The 16,919-nt window shown below is 36.9% G+C and overlaps 2 protein-coding genes and 1 pseudogene across 4 annotated transcripts; all 3 read left to right on the forward strand.

Moving 5' to 3' along the window:
- Nucleotides 1-1,896: 1,896 nt before the first annotated feature.
- On the forward strand, nt 1,897-3,162 carry LOC137583478 (microtubule-associated protein RP/EB family member 1 pseudogene; annotated as a pseudogene).
- A 6,305-nt stretch (nt 3,163-9,467) lies between these two features.
- On the forward strand, nt 9,468-11,176 carry LOC137583527 (coiled-coil domain-containing protein 34-like). Of its 3 annotated transcripts, none has more exons than XM_068298593.1 (4): nt 9,469-9,721; nt 9,789-10,082; nt 10,138-10,850; nt 10,913-11,042. In XM_068298593.1, the coding sequence occupies exons 1-4, from the start codon at nt 9,591-9,593 to the stop codon at nt 10,915-10,917; spliced, it is 1,143 nt and encodes a 380-aa protein (XP_068154694.1). In that variant the 5' UTR covers nt 9,469-9,590; the 3' UTR covers nt 10,918-11,042. The 3 variants fall into 3 exon arrangements, with proteins under 3 accessions (XP_068154693.1, XP_068154694.1, XP_068154695.1); XM_068298594.1 differs by having other exon boundaries at nt 10,933-10,999; XM_068298592.1 differs by having other exon boundaries at nt 9,468-9,721; nt 10,138-11,176.
- A 4,861-nt stretch (nt 11,177-16,037) lies between these two features.
- Nucleotides 16,038-16,841, forward strand: LOC137583577 (uncharacterized). Its single transcript, XM_068298662.1, has 2 exons — nt 16,038-16,042; nt 16,101-16,841. Exon 2 carries the CDS (start codon nt 16,102-16,104, stop codon nt 16,726-16,728), a length of 627 nt encoding a protein of 208 aa, XP_068154763.1. The 5' UTR covers nt 16,038-16,042; nt 16,101; the 3' UTR covers nt 16,729-16,841.
- Nucleotides 16,842-16,919: the final 78 nt, after the last annotated feature.

Consider the following 16,919-nt stretch of genomic DNA (forward strand, 5'->3'; position numbering starts at 1 on the left):
AACCGAAAATGAAAAAGAAAAACCTTGGAAAACATTGCAAGAAAAATGCATTCAATTTAACTTTCACAATTCGGCGTTGCATTGGTATTGCCGACGACGACATTCACTTTTCATTCTACTAACAATTTTTTCTGCAATGTTTTTCCCCCCCTCCTTTCATTTTCTTGTTTTTCTTCTCGTTCCTATGCTTTGTCGTGGCATTGCCTGGCGCCACATGCGCCACATGACCACAAGCTATAACTCATCCTACCCCAACTGCCCCATGCACCCAACTGGCATCATCCAGCAACCACCATGTGCCGTGTCGGCATTTGGCGTCATTTTTCGGCGTCAACTTTACTATGGGCCGCCCATAATAACCAAAGATGCCCCTCAGTACCTCCATCCCTCCCTAACTCCATCAATCGTATACGTACATATGTACATACGATCTTTGTCGTAGTTACATTCTTTTTGTCGCATGTTGAGAGTTTTCAATGCCAGTTTGTCAACTTATTGTTAAGTCAAGAATAAAGTACATCGAAACGAACCAGCATGTTCGAGGATATACGCAATGGACGTTGATTGACGAAATCTTTAATACCCTAACCCCAATGGCTGAATGAGAAGGTCACAAAAAGCTGATGAAAGCTTCTCAAAGATTTACCTGGACAAATTCCATCAATTCTAACTCAGCACAATGATTAGCCTTAATAGTTGCAGAAAGACTCAATTTGGTCAAAAGGAACTAGACAAAAATGACTTCATTTTAAATGAAAGTGTAGTTCAAAAGTTCGAGTTGCCTTTTTTTCCAGGAAGTTTTCTTTACGCTTTGGCGTTTTTGCACCCCTTTTGTTTCTTTCCTTTTTTTCTCCATTTTTTTTTTGTTGCTGGACAAAGAAGTGTAGTGTAAAGTGCAAGTTGGCAGCTTGGCCGCTTCCGTTTCCGTTTTGTAGTTTTGTACTTTCTCTTTTTTTTTTTTTTGTTTTCTGCCTTTTGCACTTTCATGTTAGTTGACTTTTTTTCCACATGTGTACGGCTAAAAGCGAATTGTATTTTTATACCCTAAGCAAAGGGTCTGCCTTCATTTTCATATGTTTCTTCTTAGATCGAACAGGAAGATCACTTGAAAAGAAGACTTGTATTTCTAAGGAAGCCAAAGTCCAAGCACATAACTTAGAAAATCCATCCTAATCTTAGTGATCCTAAACGCAATGCTGAACCAAAAATGAATGAAAATGGTAATCAAACCTAAAGTATGTAAAAGGGTATACCAATTTCGGTCATAAGGTATGTAATTTGTGTACAGATACAATTCATGCCGACCCCGCTAGACAGAGTAGAGCATCGCATTGCCTGCTTCCATAGAAATAATAATAATAACAATAATAATAAAAATAATAGTTATAATAATAACAGCAAGAAGCACAACAATATCAGAAAGAACTTTTCGTACCTTTTAGCTTACGAAATTGTTTTTTTTCGTTGTTTTGTAGCTCATTTTCTTCGGCTTGGTTGGCATCTTTCACGATATCCTTGTCGATGTCGTTTTTGGCTCTTCCTAATGCCACAAAAATTGCTCAAATGCCTTCGGAAAGCCATTGAGAATCAGCGCAAAGTACCAGACGAGTAGTTTTGTTGGTTCTTACCGAGTGTCCCAAGTGTTGGAGGATTCCTTAGGGCTCTTTATGGCAAATCTTAAAAGCTTTAAACTTTTATTAGAAATAAATAGAGAAACTAATGCTGAACTCTATACCTCTGGGTTATATGGGAGTGGAATAGATAGACTTTTCCATTGGAAGGTTGATTTTGAGTCTTTAGAGATAAGTAGGCTGGCCTGTTCTTTAATCTAGAAAAGTTTGATCTAGTATTCGATGACATTGTATGTCATAGTCATTGTAGTTTCGATTTGCTTAGATGTAATAACAGATTTGAGGTAGTTGTAGGCAGTTGTAGAGCAGAGCCGTTCGCAGAGAGTAAAAAAAAATTAAAAATATAAATTTTGTAGATTTTCTACCTAAATTTCGGCAAAATTCAACAAATCGAATTGAAATTAAATTGAAATTCAAAAAAGAAAAAGAATTAGAGAAGAAAAATGGCCTTGGCGGTGAATGTGTATTGCACCAATGGATCAGATAACCTATCACGGCATGAAATGCTTTCCTGGCTGAATGGATGCATGCAGTCGCAGTTCCTCAAGATCGAAGAACTATGTACTGGAGCTGCCTATTGCCAGTTTATGGACATGATGTTCCCCAATTCGGTGCCCCTGAAGCGGATCAAGTATCGCACCAATCTGGAGCATGAATATATCCAGAACTTTAAGATACTGCAGGCCGCCTTCAAGAAGATGTCCGTGGATAAGATAATACCCATTGATCGACTCGTGAAGGGTCGTTTTCAGGACAACTTGGAGTTCTTGCAATGGTTCCGCAAGTTCTTCCGTGCCAATTGCAATGGTCGCAAATATGATGCCATGGCGGCACGTGATAATCAAGTCATGGGCTTTGGACCTGGCCCACTTTCCAATGGCTGCAAAACTGGGCGCGCTACGCCACGTTCGATTGTACTGAACAAGGATCATGATGTGCTGTCATCTGAGGCTCGTCCACGTATACCAACGTCTGGGCGCTCCAAGAGCTTGTCACACGGTCACATTATTCCAGAGCTGTTCAATCAAATCAAGGAGATGCGTATTCAAGTTAATGACATTGAGAAGGACCGCAATTTTTATTACTCAAAGCTGCGCGACATCGAGATCGTATGCCAGGAGTCGAACGAAAACCGTGACAAGCCATTCGCTCAACGCATTCTGGACATACTCTACCAAACAACTGAAGGGTATGCCAGCCCACTTGAAGCGAAAAATGAAAGCGAAAACTAACTTTTTACTCTGAAATGCCAAAAACCACACACTGGACATCGATAAAACAACAAGTTGCTCCCTCCTTCCGGCCATTCCGATGGGTGAAAACCAAACATTTAAGACATCTGAACGCCACGAACACATACACACAGTGCTACACATAAAACAAAATCAATTCCCCCATGTACATACAAATGTTAAGTGCCAAGATTTTCCAAAACATTCTTTATCACATTTTCGAACAATCCCAACGAAATGTTACAAGTCTACTCAAAAATTATGTAATTTTGTTTTTAAATACATTCGAATGCAAATCATTGGAGTGAAACGTAATTCTTGGGCTGCTTAACACACACATTCCGCACACCAGAGAACGGGTGTGTGAAGTTAAGTCAAAGAAAATCCAAAGGCCAACTTAAGACATCTTTCTTTTCAATTATCGATGGTTCCTGCGGTGGCCTCCAGTTCATTCATATTCCTTTCTAGCCAAAAATTGAATCAAGTCTTTTCTCCATTCCGATAACAAATGATTTTATTGAAATCAAATTCAAGATCTGTTCGAGCCACATTAATCGGTTTCAACTCTTGACATGAAAAGTAATTGTCAATTGCACTTTCCAAATTCCAGACTTTGTTAAATTAGGGGATCTTTATTTGTAATAGAGAGATTAAACTAATAATATGGCCTTTAAGATATAACAGGGTCGTGAATAACTAAAGAGCATCCATCGAACTTAAAATACTTTTTCATGAACTCAAAAATGTCTGGTTGAGTATTTAGTTATGAAGTTGTTTGTCAAATAAACATGAGTTGTCCGTGTTCTTGAAGCTTGGTATACATACATACATACATATATGACTAAAACAAGTAGAACTTTAGTTTTGGACTATATTGGCCACGCCTACCCTTATCACCCATTAGTATATACACCCACATGCCGTATACGTAATCATAAACATTTCCCTATACTTTCAAGCTTGTTGGCAAACTTTTAGAGACGGATTCTGCTTTAGTTTAACATAGAATGGGGGAAATTCAACCCTTAAAGTATGCAATAAGCAGCCCGGTAATGCGTATTTTGAAGCATTTAAAGAACTTTTGGAATGTACTGTGCCTAAATAACAATCATCGAAGTAAACATTGTTGTTAGAGTCTTTATAAATTGCAAGGCATACGGCTAGTTATTGATTTGTTGAAAACAAGGAATATCATATTGCATATTGCATACTTTAACGGGCAAACTTTCCTCATATTACAGCCCTAGATTACCCTATGAATACAAGTTCCAAAACGAATCGCTGACAACCGATATTTTTTATTGATTGCCATATTTTTAGTGATTCCTTCTAAAAATGTCGATAAGAAAGTGAAAGGACCGCAAGAGGCAGAATCAGCGGCATGGAAAGATTAATGGTGGGGTAAACAAAAAGGGTCAGACTTGGACTTACTTTGATATTGTCATTAAGAAGTAAAGTAAAACATAAGAAAATAACATTTGACCTAATAAAAAAGACAGAATATATGGGCATATTTTATTTAAATATTTTATTTGTCTAGGGAATCGGAGCTTAACTCGACCAATTGATGGTGGGGTCAATAATTCTGCTTGCACAGCAGAAGAAGCAGGTTTCATAGAAGTGGTTGTATTTTTGTGGGTATGGGTGTATGTTTGGCGCCAATAAAATTGAAAAATGCAGACGTTTGACCTAATTTATGTGTGTGTGTGTGTGTGTGTGTGTTTTGTCTGACCGATTTCGAGTCCAAATCAGAGAGCTGCAGGAGAGCTATGACAGAAAAGCGAATAAAATCAAATCAAAGCGTTGAACCTAAGGGAAATAAAGTGTGGCAATGTAATGTGGGCCACAAAAATGTGAATGGAAAATCCTTTCGACCATTAAATTGTGAAAAGCGCGAAGTATGCATTTTCCCTTTTTCAAGAGAATAACAACAACAAAATGGTAAACAAATATCAAAGAAGTTAAATTCGGCTAAGCCGAAGTTTATATACCCTTGCAGTCCTTGACAATAATAATTTCACATGTTCAAAATTTGTTTTCTGCAACTCAATTCATTAATATACAAACAAAACAATTTTACTCTTCATACTATGTACAATTTGTTCTTCTTCTTCCCTCATTCCCTAAGCAAAGCAACGCACGCATACACATACAGTTTATGTAGCGTTGCGTCTGTGTGTGTATGCATGTGCTCTGTTAACAGATGGTGACGTAGTAGGCAGCAAGCAGAGCTGCCGGCAGCGATTGAACCGATTTATATAGACTGTAACTTATTATTATATTGGTAAATTTCATGGGGATACTCCAATTTTTGCAAAAATTTTTGTTCCAGAGCTATATGATATAGTAGTCCGATCCCAAAGATTTTCATACTTTATCTCACCCGGGTAAAAAAAAGCTCCCAAAAAAATTTCATCCCGATAGCTCTTAAGATGGCTGAGTAAAACGCGTACGCACCGACGGACAGACGGACAGACGGACAGACGGACAGACGGACATGGCTATATCGACTTAGCTTCTCATGCTGATCAAGAATATATATACTTTATGGGGTCGGAAACGTCTCCTTCTGTGCGTTACAAACATCTGACCAATTTTATAATACCCTCTGCAAGGGTATAAAAATATAAAAATCAACCGCAATGGAAATGGGAAAAAGAGCAGATGGAAAACGAAAGTAAGAATTCCAACTCAAAAAATGTTGTCAACAATAAATGCATCAATTAACTTGCAGCCAACTAATTAAGCACAAGGTCTGTTTTAATCTCAATCATTAGCCCTTCTGATGGACTACAGATTTAAATCGCCAATCAAGACCCCAACAACAAGTCTTTTATAGCATTCGTTTCAAAAACCAATTGTCACATTTGTCCATAAAGGTTTTCCCAGTAGCTCTCGTTGCCAATAAAAGGACAACAATGAAGGAGAAAATACCGGAAGCATCAATATTTAGCACTTTGCTTTCACGCGTCGGACACATCAAATGAAATGATGGCATCTCACCCACATCTGTTCTTCATATGTATTATTGAATCGTCAGTTATTTTATGTAAATTTGCCATGAAAATGCATACAAAATATGAACATGGATATATGTATATATAAATAAATATATTTATTCAGAGATATCCATACTCATATCTATATACACGCACATACACGAATTTATATATATGTACATATATGTATATTTAAACACACATATCGTATACATGTATGTGTGTGTGTATGAATGTATATAGACATTGTTATTTGGCTACTTTCTCTGGCAAAATATGCGCATTTTATAAATAAGCAAACTGCATTCACATCGGCAACGTCAATGACAATAACATTTGTTTGCCATTGCAATATTTTTTTTTTTTTTTTTTTGATAAAAATATCAAAAATAAATGTATGCCGCTTGTGTATGTACATATTTATACTCAACTCGTAAAACTCTATACATCTATATATGGCATACAGTGGTGGGCAAAAGTTTTTGAACTAAATGTATACATACTTTTGACTTTGAGACCTTGCTTTGCTTTCTAATAGAAAATACCTTTATCTAGTGAATCTCAAATAATATCTTGGGCTATTGGTTCGAATTGGGAACCTTACAAATGTTACTTTATAATCTTAATGTACAAAATCCCAGAGACGACTTAAATATAGGTAGGTACTTTAAGCCAAATTCAGCTTTGGTACTTATTATGGACTGGGCTCCTGCGGAGGCATCACAATGATGGGTTCTACAATCCAGCACAAGAGCTCCTATAAATATCTGGGTGTCATTTTGGACAGGAAATTAAAGTTCAAATCCCACATTACCATGGTCAAGCAGTCTATAATGGCGAAAACAAGGAAAATGGCTTGGTTGCTCGCACCTACAAATAAACTGTCATTACACAACAAAGTGACAATCTACAAAGCCATACTAAGCCCCATATGGAAATACGGAGTACAAATATACGGAATTGCAGCTACATCTAATTTAAAGAAAATAAGTGTGATCAATCAAAAATTCTAAGGCGTATATCCAACGTACCTTGGTATATACGAAACAAGGATATTGAAAGGGACCTGGGCGTCCCTAAGGTGGGTGATGCTATGAAGCTATATGCAGAAAAGTATCTGCAACGCCTCGGTGGTCACTCAAATAGTCTACCCAGACGTCTCACTACCAAACCAAGGAAGAGAAAACTGAAGCGATACCACCCAACGGATCTCCCTAATAGATCCCATGAATAATAATAGTCATATTGTAATTTTGAATGTAACGTTGTTCATCATATGTAAATAACACCTGTAATCTATTGTTTTTTCCCTTTAATGTAAAGCTAGGTTAAGTTGCCACTGAAGGTATCAGCAAACTAGTTTAAACCAAATATACAAATTTTTAATAATAATAAAATATGGATATTATTTACACAAGTTGATTAGAGTGAGTCTGACTGCTACCGATTCAGTATTGAGCTAAGACAAGATTTTCTGTTTATCAATGCACTATGGTCTGGATGTCGATTTTTTTGGCATAAAGTCCAAATTTTCATGAAAAGATTCGGTGGTTTTGGTAATTGATTATGAAAGTAGATACCCTGAGCATAAAATACCGATAAAAAAAAAAATTTTTAATGGCATCCCTGCGTTCGTACCAGGGTCTCAAAGTCAGACGTGTGCTTTGTGCGTAATCGACATTTGGAAAGTAAAAAAAAAACCTAAAGTTTAAAGTGCCACCATTTGTGGAATTTTGCACATAAAAATAATTTAAAATATGGAAAATATACGTCAAGGTATGTAGTTTTTTATGTATATATTTATTTTATGTGTAGTACTAGGATTTAAGTGTTGTGTAATGTCCAATAAATGTGTATTTTTTTAGAAAATTGTTTTGCGTTCTCTGTGTTTCGTGGAATAGAACTAACGAGCTGACACCTGCTGACAAAAAGTAATGACACAAGTTGGTACCTATATATGTCGTCTTTGATCGCAAACTAATGCCTTCGCCCCGTTTTTCCCCCTTTTCCATTAATTTGATAATATTCATCAAGTTCGAATTTTGTCATAAAGAACTCATCGATATTTGGTGCAGCAACAATCGAGAAATAAAATCTGTATCAGAATGGATCTACAGTAAAGTCAACAATAACCATCTGGAATACGAAAAAATAAAAGAAATAGATAAAAAAAAAGTAATTTTGAATCATTCATTAAAATAACCTATTGAAATGCAACCAAATGTTGGAACGATTTATGTCCAAGCATTCTAATTGGCTGGAATCTAAAATATCAATAGTTGTTAACGAAAATTGTAAGACACCAAAGACAACAGGACGTCCACCTTTATCTTATGCAAATGCAGGGGCACGATTAAAAAGGAAACTGGCTTGTGAGCTTGCAAATGAGACTAATCTCAACACGTGCATGCAGCAGTTTCTGCTACCAAAGAAAAACTTTAACAACACCTGAATACTCAACTGAAACGAGAAACCGACGTCAAATGCAAGAACCCATTCCACTTACTCCAGATGAAGCTTTAGCTTAGCTCCTAGAAAATTCACTTAATAAACAGACGATCACATTCAAGGAAAGATAGTCGAGTCAATACAATGAGTGACATTTTTCATAGAGCCATGGATTCCTCGGATCCATTACTATAGAGTGTCTGTTTGAAGGAGAGGGAAAGGAAAAACCCGAAAAAACCTCTTCCCAAAGAAGTTTTAAGTCTTCTGGAGTTACCGTCTACTGAAGATATAGATTTATCTGGAAATGAATCGGACTTACAATCTGATTGTGATTCTAATTCTGAGGAGAACATTCACGACAAAGAGCTAGAAGAAGAAGACGATGCCAATGAAACACCACAAAAATTTTTTAAATCTATTTTCTTCATACCACTTTTCTACACTACCAAATATGAGACAAATAAAATTTTTTAACTATTTATTTTGTGCATGTTTATAATTATTAATTGGTCAAAACAGTTCCGAATATTTAAAAATGCAGCCTGAAAGTATGCAATCGGGTCAAATTTTATAGTTTTCGACAAATCGCGGTAAAGCCATGGTGCAATTCCAAAAAAAAAAAAAATTGAAAATTTCTTTAAGTATTTCCAGCATGCTTGCAAAATTTCAACTCTCTAGCATTCAAACTGTAGTTTATGCCAAAAAAAATCGAAATCCAGACCATAGTGCAATGGGTATAATGAAAGAATTATTTTGTTGATTGGCAGAATCTGACATGATCCAGGAATGTTAATGTTTATTGTCCCAACACAAGTTTCCGAACTAGTAAAGTCTATCAGAGATGGTTCTCTTATCTCTGAGAGAATGAGAGAATGTTTGTTAAAGTAAATTTGAAATTAATAAAGGTCAGAATAAGTTTCTTGAATATATAATCGAATACACATTGTCAATTGTTAGTACCCATTTAAGGTTAGGGGCTAAAACAGATGAGGTTCTTAAGATTGATGAGAGAGGGAGAGAATATGGAAGACTTTCCAAATAAATTTGTTGGCTAATGAAATGAAGAATTCAAATGGAAATACAGAAATGAGAAATTTGAAAAATCGTAATGTATTTGCTTTTCACACAATCCGAGTTAGCCTTTGACTTATAATCAGTTTGTTTCCAATTCGTTTTACACAATTTACTTACGCCACAGTTTTTTTTTTTTTTTTTTTTTTTAAGTAGAACAAAATTTGTTTTGTACCGTTTTAACTGTGTTGCAGGAGGCAAAAAACGCAATGGCATATGTGGCCAGTAGTGATCGGCATGGGAACGAGATAATGCGGGTAATGCTATGCACCGAACAGCGGACTGTGGCCTCCCATCACAATTTGCATATCAACTGCAAGCCAGCGAAGCGAGAGGCATTGTAAGTCCGGAGTTTGAGTTTATAGTGTAAAACAGAATTGACACTGAGGTCGCATTTTGGTCTGTAGGTTTGGAGGTGATGATCATCCCCAGAGATTTGACAACTATGCCAATGGGACACATAAAATGATTAAAATTGATTTGGACCAGATTAAAGTGATAAAGCCACAACCATGTATGGGCTGGAATATCAAAGAGAGTGTTAAGAAGTGTCCAAAGCATGAGGTCGATGCCCATAGTACCTTGCTATCAAAGGCTTCTAATTCAAGACTTTCAACTGAACCAAAGGCAAAGTTAGACAAAGAGAGTGGCAATCGTCCAGCATCTTTGATGACATTCTGTTCCTGGTTGACAGCTAAAAAGTGTGTATTCTTGAATCTTTCTTTCACATGTTTCACTTTCTCTTTGTGGTTTCAGTGAAACTCGAAAACAATTGGCCGAGAAGCAGCGCCTCTACGCCGAGGCTCAGAGGGAGAGGGCCAAACAACGAGCTCGTTTGGCAGAGGCCGAATACGAAAATTGGTTGTCCGAGAAGACAAGACAATTGCAACGATCCACATCGAATCTCAACTGCAAGGATCTGGGAAAACGGGAGTCTCTTACGACTGCTTTAACATCTCCCCATGTCGGTCCAGAGGAGGACCCATCACATCGTCTCTACGAGTGGGAACAAGAAAAGTTAAATGAAATGCGACGGCGACGTGAGGAACGCGAAGAGCGTGATTCATATAATTTAATTTTTGAGCAACAGCGTCGCGAGTTAGGTGAAGAAGCCTGGTCACAATGGGTAAAATCATCGCGCAATAAACCAAAACCAGTGCCAATGGGTCAAGGATTGGACTCTCTGCGTGGTACCATTTCCCCACATTATCTGAATCCCAATGAATGGCAGCCATTGATAAAGGATAACACAAATAAAGCTGAAAATACTCAGGAGCAGCCCAAAATTGAACAGCGTCCAGGGCCCGACTATTCACGTTTGGATCGCTTGTCTCAGCCCAAAAAGAAACTGTGGATGCAAACTTTTAGTCAGCCCATCAAGTTGCAAATTAAACCAAGTGGGTACCTTATGAATATGGATCGGTCACAATCGACTCAGGCCCTAAGCAAGCAATCAGAGATCTCTTTAAGTAAGTCATCCCATGCCAATTCGCCGTGCCATTCCTGCATATGCCTTCCTTTTGATAATCAGAATGATGTACCAACTCACAGACTAGAACAAGCCGATGAGAATCCAAGTCGATTAGATACAGTGGGCAAAAGAAATCCTAACATTGAGCTGAATGGTTTCAATAAACACTACTTGAAATCATTACCAACCAAACGAATCAAACGAATTCCCTGGCGTTAGTTCAAGTCAGATTAAAGATATTTTATATATCCTATTCAAAAAATATGTATGTATTGGGATCTGTAACATTTAGATCTAAGCGAAAATAAATTTCATTTACTCGAATACTTTTGAGTTCACAAATCAATCAAATGCAAAGTCATTGTAGTTTCAGAATTCAGTTATCTATAAAAATTAAAATATATATTGTATATACTCAGGTAAAGCTGTTCTGTTTCGGATGTGTTAAGCTTTAGTGAACACATCTAAAGAATTTTTTTTCGTTTTTGGGTGCCTCGGGTCTTGCGACAAAAGCGTTGTTTATGTCCCATCCGTTTGAGAGTCGTGATTAATTAAAAAGTATAGCATACTTTTTTGGGTAACGCTTCAAGCCAAATGCACTGAGAAAGTAAGCAAATTGTTTGTCCTTGAGTTACTTAAATATTTAAGTTTAACGAAATGTAGATTTATATAGGTATTCGTATCATGAAATATTTTTGAAATGAGATTAGTTTTATGTTAAAGCAACTCGTTTTCATGGTTTTAATATGCGTATATAATAATTACTAATGCTTAAACTACACTTGTCGTGCTCGATTTATCCGGTGACACCTGTCCAACTTGTCTCCTTCTATGGTTCTGCCCACTGTTCGCCCTTTTGCCTTCTTCTGACTGGCCGTTGGCATAATTAAAAGCTAAGTACCTGACTGGGGCACACGCAACTCGGAAAGATGGACATGGCACACCGTCTTCACTCTTCACTCCACTTACTGCTTTCAACTCCCCAGCCGGCAAACAGATGTCTCGGCCATGTGGTTAACGTTGGCTTTTGCTCAGCGTTTTTCTTTTTTTCCACTTTTTTTGCTTCAGTTTTTTCCCCCCTCTCTTTTTTGACGACACGACTCTAGTCCAGTCCGGACATGATACGACTAAATGGTTTGCGAGTAAATTTTTTAACAAAGAACAAAAAAGAAGCAAGGTGAAACTTACGGCAAATATGTGTTTTAATGAGTTGCAAGTGCAGTTTGTCAGTGGCAAAGGACTAACAAGTCAAAGAAGAAGGTGGAGCACAAGTTTCAGACTCGAAAAATGTGAAAGGAGGGGAAAGTCCGGATGTGTGGCTAGAGTGCGCTCTAGTGCGTTGAAATCTTTAAATACTTGCAACTCGTTAAGTGAGTCATTTGTTGATACATATTTACTAAAAGTGTCTCACACTTGACGACAAAACTTTGAGTAAATCTGCCGATTTCTTTCGAACAGACTCACTCTTGTCCCTGGGAGGGCAATTATGTGAATGTCCTTTAATAGTTCTTATTGTGAGTTGCTTTGCTAACGTTCGATTGAATGTTTCATACCCACTCAGCATGTTTAAAGCAAATTGTATCTGAATTTAAATTGAAAAAACTCAAACAAATTTTTAAAATCGCTTGACCCCATAAACTTGCACCAAAACTTGACCTCCCCATGGAGGTGCTGCCTCCTTTTTTTTTTATCAAGTACATAAGAGGAGATGGCGCTTATGTTGCAACATTATTTGCTCTTTCTTTGTGTATTCGCAAATGTTTCTTTGCTGTTCTTATGCATATCCTGTATACCAAAACACTCAACGTGGGGCATGCTTCTGCTGCTTTTTGTATGCCATTGTTAATAATGTCTTCCTGTATCAAAGTCCTTTTAATTGCTGATGTATGAAATAGAATTGGTTGATTTTGATATTGCAAAACTGGAAATATAAATTCACAAACCACAAATTGGATGTACAAAGATATTTAGGTCCTTAATCTGTATAGACTTACGAAATAACTGCTTAATAAAGGGTAACTTAAGGTCGGCTCCTTTAGACGTCATGCATGTATATTTCATGTTCTCGCTGTTTGTTGTTTTGCCCAATTTGTTGGGCCATGAAACAAAAAATGTTTCCACTCGATGCTTGAAGGAGGGGCTGGGGGTAAGGACAACGGAAACCTTTTTGTGACGACGCGAATGTCAAACGAATGCGAGACGAAACGAAATGAAAAGAAAACAAAATAATAACGAAACGAAATGAAACGAAACGAAATGAGGCGTCGAGTGGCATGTCCTGTTTTGTCCTGTTCTGTCCTCTTCTGTCCTGTCCTGTCCTGTCCTGTTCGTCCATTGCATGTTGATGTCGTTGATGTTGCAATTTCCACTTGTTTCTCGTTTTTTCTTCTGTTTTTTTTTTTTGTTTTCTCCGCTTTTTTGCTCGTTTTTCTCTACTTTTCTATATATCTTTTTTGTCACTTGTTTTGTCAGTTTCCGAACAAAAGCTTATTAGTGTTAATTTTAATGAGTTTTTACTGTTCCAAATGGCCTTGTCAAACATTACAAAGTCTATTGGCTGCATTGGGACACCGACTTTAATTCACCCTGTACTGATATTATGCATCGTGTCACAAGAAAACTAAATTTGAGTAAAATGGTCTATAAGCACATAAGGATTTATTATTATATAATCTAACATAACTTATTCACCCCACATTTGTATCTTCTTTTCACAGATCCAAATATACCCTTATACTATCATATATAAGGTACGCAAAAATTTCAACTACATTTCAACAATTTGTTGCCAATTTGCAAAAAATAAACACAATGTTTGACTTATTTTCAATTGAAATAACTAGATAAATTTATAATGATTAATTAGTTTTTGCTCTGCCACCAAGACCACATCAAGTGAAAGGCAATTAACAGATACAATGATTGCACTTTAGTTACATTGTGACTTTCACTCTGAATGAAAACTGATGCCCAAACTAAATCAATTGGATAATCCCTGAGTTTGCAGTTAAATTGTTTCCAAATATTGTGTATATTGCTTTCTTAAGAAACCATAAACAAAACCCCCTTGGGGAAATCTAAGTGAGTGGCAAAGAGAAAAGAAACACAAGCAGGGAAAGAGAATAACTTGAGGCTTGTCATAGTATTTTTGATGCGCTTTAACTGACAATCACACACCAGCAACACCTGTGACTCTGATGACGGTGACAACACCGTCAAAACACGCACTTACAAAAGTACTTACATACGAACATGGCACAATATACTTACGAGGGAGGGCTTTGAGGTAAGTACTCCAATCCTTAGCTTACCTTGAGTGTCCCTATCTACCTATACATAAGAAGGTATATGGCAAATTCTTTAGACCACGTCTGAAACAAATACTTATACATAATATACATATATGTATTAAAGAGCTAATGCTTTGTATCCCAAGCATGTCCTTTTTACTAACAGATCTTTCTGTTTGAAATAATTTGAATAAGTATAAGCAAAAAGCAAATCTGCAGAAGGGTTCATCGGGTGGGCCTTCAAACGTCATCTGCTGAGACCAAGAACACTAGTCCTACCAGTCAGGATCATGCGAAATTGAATAAATAATACATTTTAACCATTTTTTTACTCCTTTTTAGACAATTCTTTCTTAAAATGTTCTTTGAAGAGAAACAAACACGGAAGAAAAGAAAACCATAAACTATGGACTTCTTAAATGTCTAATATATATTCATATTGTTAAAGCCGGGAATGCTTGGCTTGACCGCCAAAACTAGAGAATGTTTGTTAAAGGGAAAAGTGACTTTTTATATCTTAAGCTCAATCAAATATACATTGACTAGCTTGTCAGCTAAATTTTGAAAACCTTTATGATTAAACTATTTTACTGATGGGGCAAAGTCTTGTATGGCCCTCGCATGCATGTTGTCGGTACATCCATGATGATGGCACAGACACGTGTGTAAACTGTCCTACTTCATCTACCCAATAGCATTTTAAATTCCAACAACACAAAATGTGAGTATAAAAATAACTCACGAAGGTGAAAGTCCCGCGCCAACTTTCTTCCAATGTGTCAAGTACACTCAACGCACGGGAAACGCGTGAAAAAAGGTGTTTTTGTTTTTGTCTCTTCTTCTTTGCCGGTTTTTTGTTGTTGTTTGTTGTTTGTTTGCTTTCTGTGCATACGTATAAATGAGTTTTACCTTGAGCTGTAGAGAACTTTTCCAATTCCCAAAACATTTTGCTAGTAACACTTTAATAATCGTTAAACATTTAGTCACGTTTTTCGTTTTCGGTTTGAGTTCCAACATTCGCAGAGTGAGGTGACAAATAGTTGTCAAAGGGCACACACACACACACACAACTCTATGTCATGTCATCCTCTCCTATGGCTATGTTGCCACATGATAATGCCCGCTAAGCCCCCGACAATGCTGTTTGTCATATGTTTCGGAGATGAATATATTTATAACATATTTTCGCAGAAAAAGGGTAAAATATTTATGGCTTAAACTACACATTTGTGTATATTTTTTTGTTGTAGTTCACCTCAAAAATGCGTTCATAAAACGCTAAAAGGATAAAGGACAAATGGATCCCATAAATTTGTAAAACATTCCTTCTGAATCTACTGCAATCTCATTACAAATTCAGTTGCGAATGAGTGTTGAGACTAAATACAGTCTATGTTTCTTTAGTGTAAACATTGAATATCTCTGCAATTAATACAATCTCTAGCCACACTTGAGAGAAATAAGATCACAATTCTCCAATCCTATTTCGTTTTAATGTAATTTTAACATAAAATTAAAGGTGATATTATTATTTTGTAGGAATATGATAGAGCTCAAGATGAAATTATAGATGTCATCAAAAAGCCATACAGACCACCAAGGCAACGCTCTTTCAATGATCTATAAATAATTTAAACTCGAACGTTTTTATATTTGCGATTGTTTTTGGGTTGGTAGAAAGTCAATTACCAATAAATGGCTGGCTAACACTGCGTATGTGCACTTTTATTTGACTGATCCTATGGTAAATAGCTCCATCATTACATTAAATATCAACTAAATTTAAAAATTTTCAGACACAGTGCGGTTATCCAAGTAGCCTATGGTATTTCATGGATTCGATCAGGGAGGCTTTGAGATTGGAATTTATGTCCATACCCCAAAGCTGTAGGCCACACAGGTCACTTCAATTTTTCGATATTTTCTAATAATTTCTGAAAAGTTTGTATTATTTGCAGAATGCTCTTTATTCGCTCTAGACAGGAGACTTGGGAGCTGAAGGCCGCAGTCCTTTTGGTTGTCGGGCTATTCATCATGAATGTCAACGTGTTGCGCATGAAATATCCAGCTGATGTTCAATCCATTTTGGTTACCCTCTCGATAGTGATGTTGATGCACCTGTTTCGTGTGGAGAAGATAGGACCAGTAATCAGGAGTCGGCAAGTTATTGTGGATATCGTCGTGTATTATATACTCAATCAAAACGTGATTGCTCTGGTTTGGGAGCCGTTTGCAGCTACTTTGGAGATCTTCAACGGACAGTTTGTCAAGCATCCCAAGGTAGCAAAGAATTCCTTGCTAAATTTCGTTGGGCACTATTCCGTGATTAGCATCAAGTTAGTTGTGGCCCTGTTGCTTACATACAAATCTGTGAAATTGAGCAGAAGCTTGGAATACATCTTTCCCTGGCGAACGTATATCATAGATCCCTGCGAGATGCCATTAAGGTACAAAAGCAAGCACATCAACGACACCATCAACGACAACAGCGACATCGACGACCTCGACAACAAGAAGAAGAAGACCGGTGACCGTCGTGCTTCAAAGGCAAGATCCCGCCCCCACAAGCATGCTCGTGCACATTAAGAAGGTGTTCGTGTTAAAAAGGTGGTACGAGGGCATTTTCCAGAGTTTTGTAAAATTAGAAAGTTATACTCCAGCCTTTTAAATATATATAGAAAATGTCTGAGTCATATGCATGTATTTGTAGTTTTCATTGTCAACTTTTGAATGGAGTTGACTCAAATGAATCAAAACGAAATGTTTATTTGCAGAAA

This window comes from Drosophila tropicalis, unplaced genomic scaffold (assembly GCF_018151085.1).
Source record: "Drosophila tropicalis isolate 14030-0801.00 unplaced genomic scaffold, ASM1815108v1 contig_867, whole genome shotgun sequence".
Lineage (NCBI taxonomy): Eukaryota > Metazoa > Arthropoda > Insecta > Diptera > Drosophilidae > Drosophila > Drosophila tropicalis.